Source organism: Hipposideros armiger, unplaced genomic scaffold (assembly GCF_001890085.2).
Source record: "Hipposideros armiger isolate ML-2016 unplaced genomic scaffold, ASM189008v1 scaffold_444, whole genome shotgun sequence".
Classification (NCBI taxonomy): domain Eukaryota; kingdom Metazoa; phylum Chordata; class Mammalia; order Chiroptera; family Hipposideridae; genus Hipposideros; species Hipposideros armiger.
The window spans coordinates 632,650-652,715 of NW_017731794.1; the positions used below are offsets into that span (position 1 = coordinate 632,650).

Below are 20,066 nucleotides of genomic sequence, written 5' to 3' on the forward strand. Positions count from 1 at the left end.
CTTATCTGTAGAGGGCAGTGTCACTGGCCCTCATATGTGGGATCCGAACCGGGGCCCTCTGGCGTCCCAAGCCAGCTCTTAACCATCGCGCCCCTCGGCCAGCTCAACCCTTACCGTTTTTAAAGACTTTCTCCTGATTGGGAGTATAAGCTTTGGAATCAAACCGCACCTTTTACCATGTGTATAATCTTGAGTAGATTCCGTATCTTCTCTGGGCCTTGGTTTCTGTTACCTGGGAATAATAACGATACCTACCTCAGAGATGTATTGTGTGTATGAATATGTGTATGGCGCACTGAAAATGCAGAACAGATACTATTATCATCTTCACTTTCTAGTTTTTTTCCCTTTTTTTGGTCAAGGCTTTTAAGTTCTTCAGACACATTTTCTCTAACTTGATTTCTAGACTATTTACCCTTCTATATTTAGAGATAATTTTACTAATATTCCTCTTGAATTGGGATACACAGCACTGAACAAGATCCTTCCGATGTCACTGATCAGTCATTACATGGAAGGACTGTCCCTTTGTCTGATTGTCACCAGCATTTCATTTGTGCAGGTAATACCTTTTTTAATATTCACTGCAGCTGTGTTGTTCATGGCTTATATTAAACTTGTAGACAGCCAAAACCCTTGTCTTTTATTCAATATACTGTTAAGGCAGGTCTTCTATCGTTTCCTGTACCTGTGAAAGTGGCTTTTTGAACAATGAAATACACAAATTTCTGTTCATTCCAATACACATTTGCTTTATTTGGTCCATATTGATCATTGCTGAAAATCTTTTAAAGTCATATTTTTGTCATTCAACATATTAACACCTCTCCTTTCTAGGTTTATGTCACTGGCAAATTAATCATGCTTTAAATATCTTCATTCAAATTTTGAATAAAAATACTGGGCATTGCAAAGAATGGATAGTTACAGAGCTTTGGGGCACATTACAGAGCCCTCCATCCCGGCTATTTTCTGTTCACGCTTTCATTTTACCCCTATCTTAGTCCCTTCAAGCTACTGTAACAAAATACAACAGACTGGGTGGCTTCAACAGCAGACACTTATTTATTTCTCAGTGATTCTGGAGGCTAGGAAGTTCAAGATCAAGGCTCTGGCAGATTTTGTTCTTGGTCAGGGCCTGCCTCCTGAGTTGTAAATGGCCACCTCCTTGCTGTGTGCTCACATGGCTTTTTCTTGGTGCACGTGCATGGAGAGAGACAAGGAGGAAGCAAGCGCTCTGGTGTTTGCTCTTACAAGGGCACTAATCCCATAGTGAGAGCTCCACACTCACAAACTCATCTAAACCTAATCACCTCCCAAAGGTTTGAGGATGGAAAAGGGGCCCCAGGTTAACCCTGGCAAGCTCAGGAGATTGAAAATAACCACATAAGATGGCATGAGCTTAAAAAAAACCATAACTAAGGTGGGCCATGGTGGGAAGTTGCATCTTTAGCCTGAAACTTCCTTCATAAAGTCAATTTTCACCTTAAGTGAGCCTGTTTATTGTCTTTTTGCATCTAAGATGACCTCCTTGCAATGTCTGTAATCCTTTTTCCGTACCAGAGCTGGAAACTGCAAAGTTCCTCATTATTATGCTTGTCTCCTGATTACCATCTGTATGTGCTGTAAAAAGTGAACTATTAAGTATCCTGTACCCACCTGTGTAAAACAAGTACCTGTCTCTCCAATTTACTTTTATCCAATCCCAGAGATTTCTCCGCTTTGCTTTCTCCCACCCCCTTAATCTACCACCAGTGGATTTCATGTAACCCTCCTCCTTTGATTCTAAGGTATAAAATAAGCGGCAAACTGCCATTTAGCGGAGCATTTTCTCAATCGTGAGATTGTGCTTCCCGGCAGTTGTCAGTTTGGCCCAAAACTTTTATAAGCTTCCTCTTAGGCTGGATATTTTTAGTCAACAGTGGTTTCCATCAGCATAATTTTAATACAGTTTTTTCCTTTCTTTAAATGCATATACATTTTTTTGTATGTATGTATACATCTATCTATCTATCTATCTATCTATCTATCTATCTATAATGACACGGGAAATTTAAATGGAAATATAACGCTATGTCCTTAAAGTCAGATTGATGGTGGTGTGGGAGGGGGTGTTCTTACATTTCTAAAAGACATTGTAAAAAAGACAGAAATGGCTTTATTTTAAAGATTTTAAAATCTCATCTCTGTTTAAGTTTTTGTGATTGTGGTTCTGAGAATTCATACACTATCAACTTGCTATCTGCCCTCTTTAAAAGCAGCTTGTAAATGATTAAATAACTGGTGGTTTGGATCACACTTTGATTTCTTAAGCTTGCATAAGAAGTAGGTATTGTAGGCGACATGTCAAAAGACTTGCACGTATTCCACATGTTCAGTAAACTAACCTCTCTTGAACCGAGACAATGTATTTACACTTTTATTTTCTCCAAAGCTAGCATGCTTACCTCTCCAGGCCCCATGCACAGCGTCTCATGACCTAGATTCTCAAGAATTTAGACATAAACTCTCAAGGCGAAATCACATTGATTAATCGAATCACAAGGTCTAGTAGAAGTGGGGAGCATGTTTGTGGAGACAATTTATGTCTTTCCTTTTTGAAACAATTGGACTTATTATGTATATTTGCTCCTTCTTTATATCCATAAAGAAAATTAGCACAGCAAACTAAAAAGTCTTTATTATAAGAGATAGAGTCTGAATAATCAGGGGGCATAGTAAAAGTCCTAGTGCTGTTCTGATGATTTTATATTAAAATGCCAGAGTCAATTATTTAGTGCAACTGAATGTCCTAATCAGTAATAGTTAGCAGTAACTGGGAGTGGGAGTAGGGGTGTGTGTTGAGGGTCTATCTAGCTTTTCTTCTTTCCATTTTCTTTTAAAAGCTACTGTGTGGTTGGTAAAGAAGGCTTCAATTGCATTTAAAATGCTGTATTTCTCAAGGTGGGTTGTGGGTAGAGGGTTATCTTTTATATTATTCATCTTTGTATGTCTGAATTATTTCATAAACAAGATAATCTATTAAAATTTATAGTGAGTACATTAGACTTTTACACACTGCATTTGTTTTTCTTATACATTTTATTTTTAAAGTTATACCTGTTCAGTAGAAAATATATAACATAACCACACAGAAGATTCTAAAGTAAAAATGCCCCTTCTCTCATACCCTAGCTCTGCTTTCTGGACGTAAGTGCTTGTACTCTTTTCTGTTCTTTATTCTACAGGTTACCTTTCCAACCGCAAACAATATGTTTCTATTTCTTGATTTCTTAGCATTTGACAATATCAATTTCAGATAGCAAGTGAAAATATTTATGTTACCTCTTCTATGTCCCACCTCCTTCTACCTAACTCCTGATTTTTGTTCACTGCATGATTTTTTTTAACTTTTCCTTATTTTATTATTATTATTATTATTATTATTATTATTATTATTATTATTATTATTATTTTTAAGCTGAGCCATCCTGCCACCTGTTGGCAGCTCAGCGGCTGCTCAGCTCGGGCCGAGAATCAAACCGCTGTTGCTCAGAGCTCAAACTCTTGAGCAAGCTCTTAACCAACTGAGCCACTCGGCCGGCCCCATGATTGTTTTTTATGTTATCACAGTTTATAACATTCCATTCTGTAGTGCAATCGATTTTCTTTACTCTGTGTGGAGACTGATTCTAAAAATTGAAGCTCCGTGCAGCCGGCCGAATGGCTCAGTTGGTTAAGAGCTCGCTCAAAGGTGCAAGCCCTGAGCAACAGGGTTGCCAGTTCGATTCACGGCCCAAGCTGAGCTGCTGCTGAGCTGCCAACAGGTGGCAGAAAGGTTCAGCTAAAAAAAATAAAAAAATTTTTAAAAATAAATAAAAATTGAAGCCCCATGAAACTAGCATTTGCAGTACTGTGATTATATAAACACTGTTCACTGCAGTGTGGTTGGATCCATAGCGAAGGAAATAGAACTGGTGTCGTCAGATTCTGCCTCACAGCAAGCGGGATGAGTCCAGCTTCGAAGTCCTGTGGATCTTCTTTCAATGCCTTGTCCATTCTCTCAGCCTTCCATGTTTCTTGTATCACACATCATCTCTTTAGGAGTCTTTCATGGTTTTTGGGGCGAGGTGGGATGGGAGAACCTCCTTGAGAGAGCGCCGAATCGTAACCAATAGACAACCAAAGGAGAACCTCCTTGAATAATTTTTTTTTTTTCATTTGAAGTGCACTGGGGGGGGGGAGGGGATCTTCTGAGATGTTTATATGTTCAAAATTGTGGGGGTTTTTTTGTCGGCATACTTATTTAATAATTTAGCTAAGTTTTTCTAAATCATGTTGTCTTAGGAATTTAAAGACATTGTGCTGTTCTCTTTATCCAATATTGCTACCAAGGTATCAGATTCTAGTTCCATAATGGTAAACTCTTTTGCCCTAAGTCTTCAAGAATGTTTTCCTTGTCTTTGGAGTTGTGAAATGTAATGAGATATGTCTGTATATGAATCTCTTTTTCTCCTTATTAATCTTGCTTGGTACTTAATGAGGCTGTTCTAGCTGAGCTCATTGGTATCTTTAGCTGATGAAGCACTTCTTGCATTACTGTGTATCTTAAATGATTCTTCTCCCTCCTATCGTCTATATTTTCGCTTTATGAAATTCACTTTAGATGGACATGGGACCATTTTTGAGCTATCTTTCATATCTCTTAACCTTTTTTTTGTCATTTTTCATCTCTATCTTTCTTCCCTGTTATTTTTCAATCAGCCTTTGAATTTTTTCTAATTCTACTTACTTTCATTTTTCTAGAAACTCCTAAAATGTTTTTAGTATGCTAATCAATGTTTACTCTGTTTCTAGAACTCCTATGGTTTTATTTATTTTTAAAAAATCCTTTTTTGTTATTTCAATATGACCTTAGAAGAGAGGCCACTCAGGCAATTAAATGCATGCGGTTAGCCCACCACAGCAAACTACTGCCTTAATTTAAGCCACTTTCTTTGATGTCTTTGTCTAGGTCAGGTAAAATGACAAAAAGTACAAGCTGACACCATGTTAGTCCTTTGACCTACTTGATTAGTACATATAGGCAGATAGTATATGGTCCACTCTGCTAATTTTCTAAGCAGAATTCCTTAGAGTAGAACACCAGACATAGGCTGCCATCTTGAACAGAGGTGCCGTGTAAGAGTGAAGAAACGTCTTCCTCTTTCTTAGAATAGTAGGTGCGAAGAAAAGTTGCCTAGAGGGAGGGATTGATCAGATTCATTTCAGTAAACATGCTTATTTTATATATGGTACAGTACTAGACTCTGCAGATGATTCAAGAAAGCACAAGAGACTAAGTAAATGCCCTTGAAGGAATTTCAGTCTGGTAGGGTTATTAGTTAAGTACTCAAATGTTTATAATACAAAGGTATAATAAAGCCAACAAAGAACTATAAACAAAACCTGGGGTTCAAATGAAGAATATACATCTGTATTGGGGAATAAGGAAGGGCTCGGAGAATGTGGTATTTACATTGTGTCTTGAATGGACTTCTGACAAGTGGATGTGAGGTCTGGGACAGAGGGCTCTTTGGGTGGAGAGTAACAGAGAAAAGTCCCAGAGGTGGGTGAAGAAAGCCCATGTTACAGAAACCAGGGGGAATCTAGTTTAGTTTAACTATTGTATACTTGTTGGAGAGGAGTGTGAAGTGTTTGAGAAAGTTCTTTGGGGTCAGAATGTGGGCATCTTAAGCGCCAAAGAGCAGGGTTTGAACTGAGTTTGAGTTTGTTAGAAAAGGGAATTAGGAAAAGTTGATCAGGCAGATGATCTGATAAAGGCAATATTTTTTAAGAAGTTGAATCTGGCTGATCTCTGTGGGATGGAATGAAGTAAGAGGCAGCAGCAAAGCAGTCATCTCACAGACTGATTCTGCGCCATATGCTGGGCCATCAGGACACAAAAATGAATGAGATCGAGTCCCTACCCTCAAGTTGCTCACAGCCTGGTGAACAGGAAAAACTAGGTGCTTGGCCCAAAGGAACATTTAAATATATTTTTTAAAAAACATACAGATATATTATATGAGTAGACATTTTAAAACTATAATCTGTTGCCGAAACCAGCTCAGATTATTTTTTCATTATCTCAAATTTTCTATTGTTACAGATACAGCTGGATGATGTTATCTTGTGCAGTACATATTAAATGCTCAATAAAAGTAGTCTCAGATGCACACATGTGGACTCTTGCTTAGTTTTATATTATTTGCTACATATTTAATCACCTACATAAATAAAAAATATTATATTGCTTTTATATAATGGTTATTTTTGGTTAAAAATACCTGTAATTCATATCCTACCGTGTAATTATTTAGGGGAAAATAAAAGTTGGCATTTGGACTTGTCCGAACTGACTTAGTAAATCTTTCCCCCTTAAATTTCTTTTATTATTTTTGGTGACCAGTATACTAGAATTGGAATACTTTTTTTTTTTTAGAGGAAACTTCAATAAAACTGCCTGTTTTATGAAAACAGTCTATTCATTGATGAAATTATTCATTGCAAATGGATATTTTTTTTCTTTACAGTAGCATTTTTTGCTCAGTCATATAGTGGAGAAATTAGAGAATAAAGAAAATTAGTGTTTTCTAGTAATACTCACTTTAGTAACACAGGATATTTCCAAGTATTTAAGTATTATTTTACAATAAGCTTAACCAAAGGTTGTCTCTACATTCAGTTAATACTTGTAATACGTTCTGAAAGCTAAAATTTCAAGTCCTATACGTATAGTTTTTTTTTTTTTTCTTGTGAAAAGACTTGATTATGTTTTAAAGACCTTGATTCTACCCTATGGGTTTCATGGGATTGGTTTTATATTCTTGTAATAGATTTAAAGTAAGAGGATGTTATCCTGCAGTAATTATTCAGTCTTCACTATGTAGACTTCACATTTAATTGACTATTACCAGAACATTCCTTTGAAGAGCAGTAACAGTAATGCACACATATTATGTATTTTTCAAAATAAGCAAAAATAATGAGAGAAAAGAGCTTGGTGTGCTTGACTACAGCTGAGCTCGCCTCTACTTTTCCTAACAAGATTGTAACAGGTTATGATAGACTCTGGAGTATGGAGACTGGCTTCCTTTGATTTGATTTCTGCAGGCTAATTCATATTCTTATTTTCCCCAAAAATATATCCTGCTCCCTCTCCTATACCTCATCGCTACCCTTATTCTTGAGCTTCCACCCTAAAAAAGAAAGGAAATCATCAAGACTAAAAGTATTCTTTCAAATGGTCTGATTGCCAAAGAAATCATGGTATTACTAGAGATCGTAAATTATAATCTGTTCCTTTGCTTTTGGGCGGAAGTAAGCTTGTGAAACTGTCCTATTTTTAAGCTTCCAGTGAAAGGGATATCATTATTATAATATTTAATGACCCTTACCATCAGAAAATTTCCTTTATCCAACTTAAATAATGTATGCATTGATTTAAGCCTGTAATTTCCTTCACTGGACATGTAGCTGACTTGCTTTCCAAACCTGTGTAAGACCTTTTCATTGAATTTGAAGACTTACTTTAATACTACCCACTAACCTATCACAGTTTCTGCACCTTGTCCATCATAATATTTTTCAGACACTTTTATCATCTAGATCTCTACCCCCTGAATACACTGCAGTTTTCTCTTCTTTTGTGTATGGGATTCAGAATATAACCTGGACATCTAGTGAGAGACTGACTGGTGCTAAGGGTAGGGTGAGATTAGAGCAGAAACCCTACATTCTGTATACCCATTTCTATAGGTCAGTGATAGATTTCCTTTTGGAAAAGGAGCCACCTTTCTAGGGACTAAATCTAGACTTCTAGACTTCAGATGTCTTGTTTTTTCAGTTTTGCCAACCCTGTTGATTGCCAGTGTGGCTGGTTATCACTGTGATACTTTTGCATCTTTTCATTCAGGTGCATACATAGTCACATAATCTGGTATACGTGGTCATTTCTAATTTTCTAAGTGCTGCTACTGGTTTATGTTTTTAAACATTTTAATATATGAGGTAAAACTTGCATATGTGAATTGCAGTTCTGAAGTGCACAATCTAATATGTTTTGATACATTCCTACACCTGGATAACCAACATCCCAGTCAAGATGTAGACTATAGTAGGCCTCCTTTACCCACAGGGAATATGCTTCAAGACCCCCAGTGGATGTCTAAAACTGCGGACAGTACGGAACCCTATGTATACTGTATTTTTCTCGTTGTACATACAGACCTATGATAAAATTTAATGTATAAATTAGGCACAGTAAGAGGTTAACAACTAATAATAGAATAATTATAACTATAGTGTAGTAAAAGTGTGAATGTGGTCTCTCAAAGTATCTTACTGTACTGTACTCACCCTTCCTCTTGTGTTGATGTGCGATGATACAATGCCTATGTGATAAGATGAAGTGAGGTGAATGACGTCATGTTGTAGCGGGCGGCTACTGTAAGGATGACTTGAACGCAAGTGCTCTGATACCGCCACAGTGGACCTGGTCACCAAGATGGCTGCTGGGTAAATAACGGTGGGGGATGTCTACAGCGTGAAGATACTGGACAAAAGGGCGATTCACATTCTGGGTGGGACGGAGTAGGACTATGAGATTTCTTCATGCTACTCAGAATGGCATGCAATTTATATCTTACAAATTGTTTATTTCTGGAATTTCCCATTTAATATTTTGTCCTTCAGGTGACTGTGGGTAATTGAAACTTTGGAAAGCAAAACCATGGGTAAGGGGGGGCCTCTTGTATAATCTCAGAAATTTTCCTCATGGCCCCTTCCATTTTATTCCCTAACCCCTACAGACAACTACTCTTCCAATTTTTATTATAATAGCTTGGTCTTAAGTATTCTTGAATTCACATCAATATAATTATATAGTATTTATACTGGGGTTTTTTTCCACTCACATGTATCAATAATTCTTTTTTCTTTTTTTTTAATAACTGAGGATACCAGCGTTTATCAATTCTGTTGATGAACATTTGGGTTTTCAGTTTTTGATATTATGAGTAATGCCTGCAACGAGTATTACTATACATATTGTGTGGACATGTGTCTTTATTTCTTGGGTTAATACCTAAGTTAGGAGTTGTTCAGTCATAGAGTAGGTGTATGTGTAACTTTCTAAGAAACTGTCAAATAATTTTCCACAGTGATTGTACCATTTTAGACTCCCGCTAGCAATGCATGAGTTCTATTTGCTCTGTATCTTTGACAACATTTTCTGCTGTCAGTCTTTTTAATTGTAATCATTCTAATGGGTGAAATAATATCTCATTGTGGTTTTATTGATGACTAATGATGTTGAGTACATTTTCACGACTATGGTTATATTTTCCTTTTGAAGTGTGTCCTCGAATATTTTGCCTGGGTTTTTTGTTGTTGTTTTTGTTTTTTGTTTTTTTTAATTGAGTTGTTTGTTGGTGATGTAGCAGCAGTACTTTGTATTTCTGGATTCAAGTCCTTCGTTAGTTATATGTATTGCCAACATTTCCCTCATGTGTGGCTTGAGTTTTGATTTTTAAAAATGTGATTAACAGAATTTTTCAATTTTAATGAAGCCCAGTTTATAAATGTTTATTAGCTAGGCTTTTTATGCATGTGGTCTGCCTCATCACTAAGCTATTATTCCTGTTTTCTCCTAGAAAACTTAGAGTTTAGCTTTTACATTTGATTCTGGGATTTATCTCAAATTAATTTTTACGTATGATGTGTGAGGTAGAAGTTAAGGCGTGCCCCTGCTCCCCCGCTCATGGGCTTCTGATTATTTCAGAACCAGCTGTTGAAAAGGCTTTATTTTTCCCATTTGAATTGTCTTAGCACTTTTATCTAGTTGTCCATATAGGTGTGGGCCTATTCTGATGTTGTTTTAATTCTGAAATTATGAACCATGTTTCACATCTAATGTCACATTTAAATTATATGAGCCTACTCTCTCCAGCATATCAATAAAAGCACTGGATTAAAAATTTAACACCAGGCAATTGAATTAGATCGACACCTTACCTGACCTTTCTATTGAATATTAAAACCTGCTCCCATGCACCCCTGTCCCTCTGTATTTCTGACTCCCCTGACCTTCCTGGGTTTCTGTAAGGATAGACAAGGGCCATGCAGAGTTCCTCAGATGGTTGGTTATTCCTCCGTCTCTAGCCCCACACCTCCAAGGGCAGGTGGGAGGCTTAGGGGTTGGGGAAGGGCAGGAGCCTTCCCAGGAATAAAGCTGTTTCCCAAAATGATAGAAACTTGACCTTTTACCAGGAAATATCCCTCATTCTGCCTTAAGTACGCAAGATGGTAGCTCAAGTTACTGCAGGGATTTTTCCCAATAAATTTTCCTGCTCTTTGCAAAATACTATTGCGATTATTAAACACGTGACAGAACAGAAAACTAATATTCAGGACAATGAGTGACATGAATTTCCTGCATTTTATTCCAGTGACTGCGTTCTCAATAGCTATCTTCCCTTAGAGAAATTAGTAAGATTTGTTTTTCTTAAATGATTTGTCTGTTCATTGAATACTCCCTTTTTCAAGCTATCCAAAAAGAAAAGCTATAGATCATTCTTATGACTGTTTTCTTATAACTCCCAAATGAGTCTGTAAGGAAAATATTTGTTTGCTATGGTTTGCTGCATAATTTGTTTCACATTTTTCAAATGCCAACCATCTGTTTAGTGCAAAGCACTCAACTGCCCATTTCCAGAACGTATTGCATCTCTAGTTGTGTTTCCAGAGCACATTGAAGTGGACACTAATTAGCACTACTAGCTCTCAGTCCCCCAGGTCTTTCTGTACCAGCTTTGTGTGCCCCAGGTTTCCCAGCAGCCTTAGGGCGTGGGGAGTGATATTCCTCCTTCAGTATTCCTGCCTCTCTCATGTCTCAATATCAAGTGCCCACCAAGTACTGTGTACTGCAGGAGGCACTAAGGACAGTTTAAAAAAGACAGGCTAACAGTCTGCCATTCACAAAGAGTACCAGAGACACGTAAATACATTAGTGCAGAGGTTGTACAGTGTATTCAAAGCCGGTGAGCCTAGCTGTCCATAGAATTGTCTTTTACGTTGCTTGCTCTTGGGACATGGTATTTTTCCACTTAGCCATCCACATCTTAGCACTCAGCCCAGTAGAGATAACATTCGTTTTTTTTTTCATTTATTTATCTAGCAATAATTTATTTACAGACACTGAAGTAGGAACTTATGACCTAAAGATGGATAGCACATCATCCCAGATCTCCCGGGAGTTACAGCCTGGTAGAGGTAAACAGGCTGTGAACTGAATGAGAGCAAAGCAACGCCATAGCCGTAGTAGGTAGGTGTTACTCTGGTTGTGCAGGGAAGCGACCCCCTCTGCAGGCCTGGGTGGGGGAAGGTTGGGAGAATCTTCTCCAAGGAGGCAGGGCTGCACTGGGTCCCACAGAACAAGCGGCCATTCCATCTGAGAAAGAGTCTGTCCTATTGATCCACTCCAGAACCATCTGATTTACATCCGATTCCAAACAATGGAGGCAGTCATCCTAGAGAGACATTGTCATGGAAGTGCAAGAAATGCAGCGTCCTTATCAACCGCAGTTGTATAATGATACATAGACTAGTGCTGGGGACCTGGAGGTAGGAAGGTGGAGAGAGAGATCGACCATTCTTTATGAATTTTGGTGCCGGAGTGTCTTTGTCCATTTGGGCGGCTGTAATAAAATACCACAGACTGGGTGGCTTATAAATAACAGAAATTATTCGTCACGGTTCTGGAGGCAGGAAAGCCCTAGATGAAGGCACCAGCTTGGTCCAGTTCTGAGGAAAGTTCTCTTCCTGGTTCATCGCTGGCACCTTCTCACTGTGTCCTCACAGGGTAAATAAAAAAGGGGCTAGAGGACTCTGTGGGGTCTCTTTACAAGAGCGCTAATCCCATTTACGAGGGCTCCATCCTGATGACCTAAGCACTTCCCAAAGGCCCCACCTCCTAATACTGTCACCTTTGGCGGGTAGGATTTCAACATGTGAATTTGTGCTGGGGACACAGACATGCAGGCAGTAGTGAGGCATGTGTGAAGTTAGAGGTGATGACAGCGGCCTAGTTTGCTTGCTGAGTGGAAAATACGAAGTGGAACAGTCAATCCGAAGGGAGGGCCATAAAACTCACAGCTTAGACCATTCATTTGATTGAAGAGGTAATTGGGAATCGTCTCCAGATTGCAAAGACATGGGTGACGTGGATAGGAATTACTCATGATACTATGGTTCTATTCTGCCGGCCCTCTTCCTACCTCTAGTTCATAGGTTTTCCGAATCCCTAAATGTGAGTAGTTCCTAAACAGTGCCCCTTCGTCCCCTTCCCTCCCTATAACGGTGCCCTCCAAACTTCTCCTGGGTGACCTCTCGGGCTCTCCTGGCCAAGGAGGGGAGGGGAGCCAAGGGGACAGGCCTTACTCCACCCCTCACAGGTATATATCCCTCTGTTCTCTGTACTGTGGTTCCTAGAAAAGAATTTAACCAAGAGTCTAAGATCATTTTTTTTCTTAACTTGGAAAACTCTTCGTTTTCTCTCTGGATGTTTGAACATAATCTTTTGACCTCAACTAACTTCATTAGGTATTGACATTTGGTTAAGCATTTGATGAAGTATTGATTAAGTAAATGGTTATGTGTTATCATTTGATTAAGTAGCAGTGAGACTACTGTCCAGGGTATTTGGTAAGAAAGTTACTACTTTATCTCTTGCCCTTCACCCTTACTTAGTCTTTTTTTTTTTTTTCTCCTTCCCCTCATTCCCTGTACCATATTTATCACTAAAACAAGGCTGAACATTATAACGGGCGCATTGCTATTTGGTCACGAGTTGGGATAGAAATGCCATAAGGGTTGGTGGATTGGAATAAAGCAGCTAAGTGTGAGGAGGAGTGGATAGAGTGGAGGGAGTGTGAGCGGGAGCTGAGTGTGCAGAGGGGAGTGGATGGAGAGAGAATGGAGTGTGAGCAGGCGCTGAGTGCACCAGGGCACCAGAGCAGTGCGAAGCCTGGCCTTGGTCAGCCCACTGTCTTGAGCAGGGTGGAGTAGAGGAGGGTTGGCAGGCTGGAACTTAAGGAGAAAGCTGAAGAAAATGAGTACGCGAGAAAAGGGGACAGTGGGATAGTATACTAAGGACAAAAAAGAATAGTGAATGAAGAAAAAGTGTTTTTCTTCATATCTGTTTATTTGCAAGAGTCATCCCCACAGTACTGGTAACTATGCTTAAAGTTTGATCAGAAAATTTTAAGTGGCACATTTGGGGTAGGTGGGAGGTGGAAGCTTAAGAAAGTGATCATCAGATAAAAATGCCCCAGCACAGTGCTCCCCACAAATAAATATTAAAGGAAAGAACAAGTAAAAAGATGGACTGTTGTGGGATGATGGAATTCTTAGTTCCTTCTGATATTATTTGGATAAAATAACTTGTAATATTCATCTTGGATGTTTGTTATATTGAAGTTGATCAAATAATTTTTGAGTGATAATCCACCCTAGACATCTTGAGAACAATACTTAAGACTTATTAACTATTAAGGAATGAATCAGTATTTTTATGAAATACTGCTATTATATCCTGATAGGTATGTCACTTTGTAGGGAAAATCGAACATATATTTTGTTGTACAAAGGACATTTAAAAAAATCTTTTCCTGGGCCGGCCGAGTGGCACGTTGGTTAAGAGTTGGCTTGGGACGCCAGCTCTGAGCAGCAGGGCCCTGATTCGGATCCCACATGACGGCCAGTGACACTGCCCTCTACAGTAAGATGGTGAACAACAGCTCAACCTGGAGCTGGGCTGCTGTGAATCGCTGGCGACGGCGTAGGCTGCAGCCTCTGCTGCAGTGGGTTGCCATGGGCTACCGGGAGTGGCTGGCAGCCAGCGTGAGCTGCTGTGAGCGGCCATCCAATGGCCAGCAACCGATCTGCCTCACCCGGGAAGAGCGCAATGATAATACCAACATGGACCAATGAAGCAACGTCCTCCACAACTAGACTGAAGAACAAAAGGACAGCAACTTGTCTGTTCCTCTCCCCCAATTCTCCAATAAAATCTAAAATAAAAAAATCCTTTCCTGAACAGAATAAATGGACAAACAAAACAGAAATAGACTCATGGATATAGAGAACAAACTGATAGTTGCTAGAAGGGAGAGGTGTTGGGGCAATGGGTGAGAAAGGTGATGGGATTAGGAAGTACAGATTGGTAGTTACAAAGTTGTCACAGGGATGGGAAATACAGTCAATAATATTATAAAAATTATTTATAGTGTCAGATGGGTACTAGACTTATCAGGGGGACCACTTTATAAATTATGTAAATGCCTAACACTATACTGTACATCTGAAACTAATATAAAATAATATTGAATGTCAACTATAATTAAAAATGTGTATAGTCACAGAATGTAAAGTACAGTATAGGGAATATAGTCAATGATATTGGAATAGCTATTGTAAGGTGTCAGATGGGTAGTAGACTTGCTGAGGTTATCACTTTGTGAGGAGTGTAAATGTCTAATCACTATGTTGTTTTGTACGCCTGAAACTAATAATAATAATTAAAAAATCCTTTCCTCAAGCCATTTTGCTACTTATTACTCTGTGTGCAATTCTTCCTAGTACTATGATTTCTTTATTTCTCAGTTCTTTCTGGATAGTTTTTGAAAGTCAAGTTTGTTGGAATCAGCCAGAGTTTGTGCCAATTTAGATATAACTAAATTACTAAATTATACACATTTTATTGCTGTTCCCACGACAAGAATATCTTCTCGATATTCTTTTTACTACGCCATTGAATCTTTTTCACTTTATGGAGCAGTAAGAAATGCATGAAGGAATATGAATTTCAAGAGGCTATCTTGCACGTATATCTGAGCATTGGCATTTAGAAGCTATAAAATAAATTGGCAGTGGATGTTTTATTTACCTGTTAGAAGCTCAGCTAAATCATCAAGCAGTGCTTTCCCGGATACATTGGAATACACTTGATGGTACAGAAATGGACTGTAAAGCATTTAATCAAAAATATTTGTATGCAGGTCTCGTGAGGATTTTAATGTCAGATAAAATACCTGTGTATAGAACTTAGAATCCAAAATTATTCAAAAAGTAAAACTGGCTCACTGTCCTATGTATATGAGCAAAATAGTCACTGTTTATTAAAATGTATTTTAGATTAAGAATCATTATAATAACTTCACATGTCTGAATTGCCAAGCTTTTGCGATAAAGCTGGCAGCATGAATGACAGCTGCAAACCCAAGGTTAGACTGCAGAGTTGGTTTCTCTCTGGCTTTCTCTTCTTTTAAGCCTCCCTTTCATGTGTAGCCAAGTGAAATGTAAGCTCTGCGGATCCTCGGGGGCCTTGGCCCGGTGAGAGGGTACAGAAGAAAGGCAGCATTTTGGGAGGCAGGGAAGGCAACGGGCTGGGTGATGACATGACGTCCCGACCCTTCTAAGGAGATGAATGAGAAGGCAGTGCCTCCATGAACTTTGCATGGATTTTACCCACAAGAGTCGTCCTAGGGTATCAAACCAATTGTTTTGGCTTCATCCTTCAGATGCCGCAAAGGAAAAACACATTCTTTTAGTGCTCTTCCAACTCGTTAACTGTTTATCCTTAGTTATCTGCAGCCTGTGTGGGAATAAGTCTTTTAAAGATCACTGAACTTTGCTTGATTTGAAATCAGAGCAGAATTTGTTGCATTGAATGTGGGAAACCTTTTGAGAAACTTGACACAAACTGGCTTCTTAGCCTCTTAGAATTGAATTGAAAAAGAACTCCATGGAAAAACACAGCCAGATGAACAAATGTCTGCTTGTGGGTTAGGTTTCCATAAGCTTCATGATTCTTTCCCGGTGGGGAAATAACCTTTGCAGTCAAGATTTAGCAAGTCTATGTGAAAGAATGAATGAATGTTAGGGTGCAGTCACAAAGATGTAACCAGGCTAACCATACCGTATATCACTGTTTTATTCCTGCCACTCATTGTGTTAAGAATGATGATTTTAGGAACACTTACTAGATTTGCTTTGGCGGAAAAGTTAGTAAGTCCATTAAGCCACTGGTGTATAGCAGTGATCTGTGAAGAAATAAATTCCTCCAGTTCCCACATCAGCATATCACAAAAGGACCATACTGTGGGGCTGATTGGAATTTTACAGATCTCCTTGAGGAGCAGTTCTGAATGGTTTCTAAGAGTCCTAAATCAGTATCTTGGTGCATGGGTTTGGCTGGCATGGATCTGGACAGAGTGGGCCAAACAGAGCTAATTGAGGTGGGGGAAAAAAATCGAGAGAACAGGCCGTAATGGTGAATAGAGTTATTTGTCACCGAGTTTGTAATAGGATTTCCAATTAATTCATGCAGGCATCCAATGCCTTACATTAGCCCTGTCAAGATGAACTACAGCCACATCTAAAATGCCATCCCCTATTAAACGGTGCATGTCAGTGAATTTGTAATTCCTTCTGTTCAACCAGAAGATGAATGGATTTCACTCAGAAAACAAATGTGTGCCTCAGAAGTGCACGTTTCACAATCCCAAACACTTCCTAGGAGGAACATTCTTTGCATTGTTATACAGTGAATATGTATTAAAATGTAATTGCTGTGTGAATTCGTCCAAAGAGGAAAGCATCCAGCTGCATAGAGACAAATAATACGTTTTCGGGTGCTGTGTTTCTCTGGTGAACGGGCTTTTCATTCTGGGCGGTGATGGTGATGATGATAGTTCATGTATGTGGCACCTACTGCCTGCTGGGCCTCTTGTAGTCGTTTTCACACACTAATTTCCTAGATCCTCACAACAACCCTGATGAAGAAATTGAGGCCCAGAGAGGTTACCCTGCTCAAGGTCACACAGCTAGAAAGTGACTGAGCTGGGATTCCAACCCAAGCCTTGGGGCTCTGGAGTCTTTGCTCCCCACTGTCACCCTGTCCTGCCAGGTCATGGTCCCATCGGCTGTGTTCCAAGAGCTGCTTTACTACAGCCCCTGTCGGTTCTCTGTCTCGGGCTCCATCACTCTGGCTGTCTCTCCTAGTAATATTTATTGCTGTGTTTATTTACTGTTATTTCCTCAAACCCGTCTTGGGAAATGTTGTTGAACTGTGATAACCAGACTTCAAGAAATACGTAATAAAGAAGAGAATGCAGCGAGGCGTGTCTGTGAGGGCCGACAGAGATGAGAATCCTTCCACAAACCTGGACACTGAATGGAAAATGACCCAAGTTCACGGGACTGTGAAGCTGCAGATTTCCTGATGGGCATTTCCCTCCTGGGGGAAGCCAAGGGCAGAGCAGGACTGTTTACAAGACTCATTCAAGGCCGGATCCCAGGAGACGTGCCATGAAGGCAGGATCTTAAGGCAGAGTCCAAAAGAGCACATGTGGACACATGAGGGTCCCAGGATTGCTGGAAGGCTCGACTCCTGTCTTCCCAGGATATTGGCCTCCAGAGCAGCTCTAATTAACCAAAGACAACATCCTGCAGACCTCGCCAAGACAAGATGACTGCCAATAGCATTTCCAGAGCCAAGAATTGGCTATTCTTCTTCAGCCAAATAAAAATATTTAACAACAACAACAAAAAAAGCTTAGCTTATGAGTAGGCCAGACTCTAAATCTCTGAGTAGAAACCAAACTAACCTTTTAAAGCTATATTATGAAGTTTTATTGCCATCAAGGGTATAAAACTTTGATTTACTTTTTTGGTGGGGGGGCATGGCTAGAGAGAGGGCAGTCATATGAGCATGCTCCCTGTTGCTCTACTTCATTAGAAAGATTAATCTTTAAAACAATGTTTTCAACTAATTTAGGGCCGTGCTTTGCACAGAGCTGTCTGCCTGCCTGCCCACATCCTGTCCGCTTTCCCTACTGCTGCCAGGCTGATCTGCTAGCACATAGCTCCCACCGTGGCCGTGGGTGCTTCCAACCTGTGAGTGGCTAATCGTTGCCTGAAGAGCACAGCCGTGGAACCTCTTTAACATGTCATTCAAGATGCTCTATAAACTAGCCCCTGCCGACCTGCCCGACACTTTATATCCCATAACGCCTGTCCAGAACAGCACTTTCTTTATAAACCCCATCGTTCTGCACAGCACACCCCATGTCTTTGCTGGTGCTGTCCTCTGTCTGCAGTGCCTTCACTTTTCTCTTTCATTCTTCCTCTCCAGCTTTGCCTGGCTGACTCCTGTGTGTCCTTTAAGGCTTGACTCATGCGTTACTTTCTCCAGGAAGTGTTTCCCTTTCCCACCTACTAAACTCCAGAGATCAGGGCTCACTGCTGCTCGATCACTGCATCCTCCATCTTTGCATATCTCTATACTTGCATTCACTATACTATGTTATAATTTTTTCTGATATCTTATTTTTTAAGGATGAGAACTGAGCCCTGTTCCTCTTTATATCCTCAGCACATTGCCTGGTAAAAAGGGGAAAGCTCAATAAGTGTTTTCTGGATAAATGAATGAACGGATAAGTACATGAAAAGCAGGAGCACAGCAGTCTCGTTCAGTGAATGACTATAGATATGTGTGATCTGCCATTTATTCTTTGAATCATTGATAGGTAGCAGTGTCCCAGGAGGCCAGAGATCTTCTTAAAGTGACAACTAATGATCAAGAATGGGTACCTCCAATGCCATCGGGAAGCATCGTATTTAATCAGTTTGATGACTAGATTGCCGTGGGCTACACAGACATTTTAAAAACTCATTTAAAATCATAATGCAATGCAGTGATATTTAAAACCTCATCTATTAGCATATCAGCCTAACAGTACTCTCTAACCAGGAAGGAACAAAGTTGAAGGATCTTAAACAGATTGTAAAAGACCATATGTCTGTAGATTGCAGATTATAAATCCTGAGAGGTCAGCAGCAGTAACTGTCTTTCTGTTGTTTCCAGACTCTGGCACATAGTAGACCCTCAATAAATACTTGAGTTCATGAGAGTGTAAGATCTACTGCCCGCATTAAAAGCAGCTGGGAAAGTTTTGCCCAAAAGCCAAACTCCGATTCTTATCAATCAAGCCTAACAGAAGTTAACAAATTAATGAATTGTGCTTCTGTTTAAATGTTTCTTCTCAGTGCTTATCATGTACCCTGCTGAATAAAGTAGTTACTATCGGAAATTACATTTGTTTTTTTATGAGTTTTTGCATTTTACATCAGGGAGTGACTCAGCAGTGGTACTTCCATACAATAAAAACCCCAAACAGACGCTACTAAAGTAGATTAGGAATAGAAGGCTGAATCACAGAGGGTGCGTGGATGGTGGATGGTCTGCTGTTCTTCTTTCACTGTGATATTTCTTTATGTTTGCTATTTCTTGGTGACACACATATATCATTTTTTATGTTAGCTTTTCTTCCTAATGTTGATTTGGCCTTGATGTAAAAAAAACAAAAACAATGATAATAGTTATATTTTCGAACAGTTTGGACTGTTCTTTCATTAAAACTCATCTTTTTCCTTAAGGGTATACCTCAGTTACCATGTGCCAAAGCATTGTACAACTACGAAGGGAAAGAGCCCGGAGACCTGAAATTCAGCAAAGGTGACATCATCATTTTGCGGCGACAAGTGGATGAAAATTGGTACCATGGGGAAGTCAACGGGATCCACGGCTTTTTTCCCACCAACTTTGTGCAGATTATCAAACCGTTACCTCAGCCCCCGCCTCAGTGCAAAGCACTTTATGACTTTGAGGTGAAAGACAAGGAAGCTGACAAAGATTGCCTTCCATTTGCAAAGGTAAAGTTCGAATGAGATGGTTTTCCGTTTGCCAGCTACTTCTCTGTACCTGGGTACATGGGGATATGGTTTGTAGTACGTTGTGCAACAGGATACAGTAATTTTATGTGAACTACATCTCATTGTGCTTTTAAGACTCCCTGAAAGCAGTGTTCTTAAAGTCACAAAGTAATTTTGTGCTTGGATTATTCTATATGAAAGATAATTTTGGTTGATGCTCTACATGGTATCATTTTCATATTTAGAGCCTAAATTTAATTCCAAGCCACTTT

At 39.4% G+C, this 20,066-nt stretch overlaps 1 protein-coding gene across 4 annotated transcripts in view; it reads left to right on the top strand.

The window, feature by feature from the left end:
• Positions 1-20,066, top strand: part of SH3RF1 (SH3 domain containing ring finger 1) — a 169,203-nt gene that overhangs the window by 91,856 nt on the left and 57,281 nt on the right. For all 4 annotated transcript variants that reach the window (XM_019665510.1, XM_019665509.1, XM_019665513.1 and 1 more), the window contains exon 3: positions 19,519-19,794. In XM_019665510.1, the coding sequence (XP_019521055.1) occupies positions 19,519-19,794 (276 nt within the window). The remainder of the gene's footprint in view (positions 1-19,518; positions 19,795-20,066) is intronic.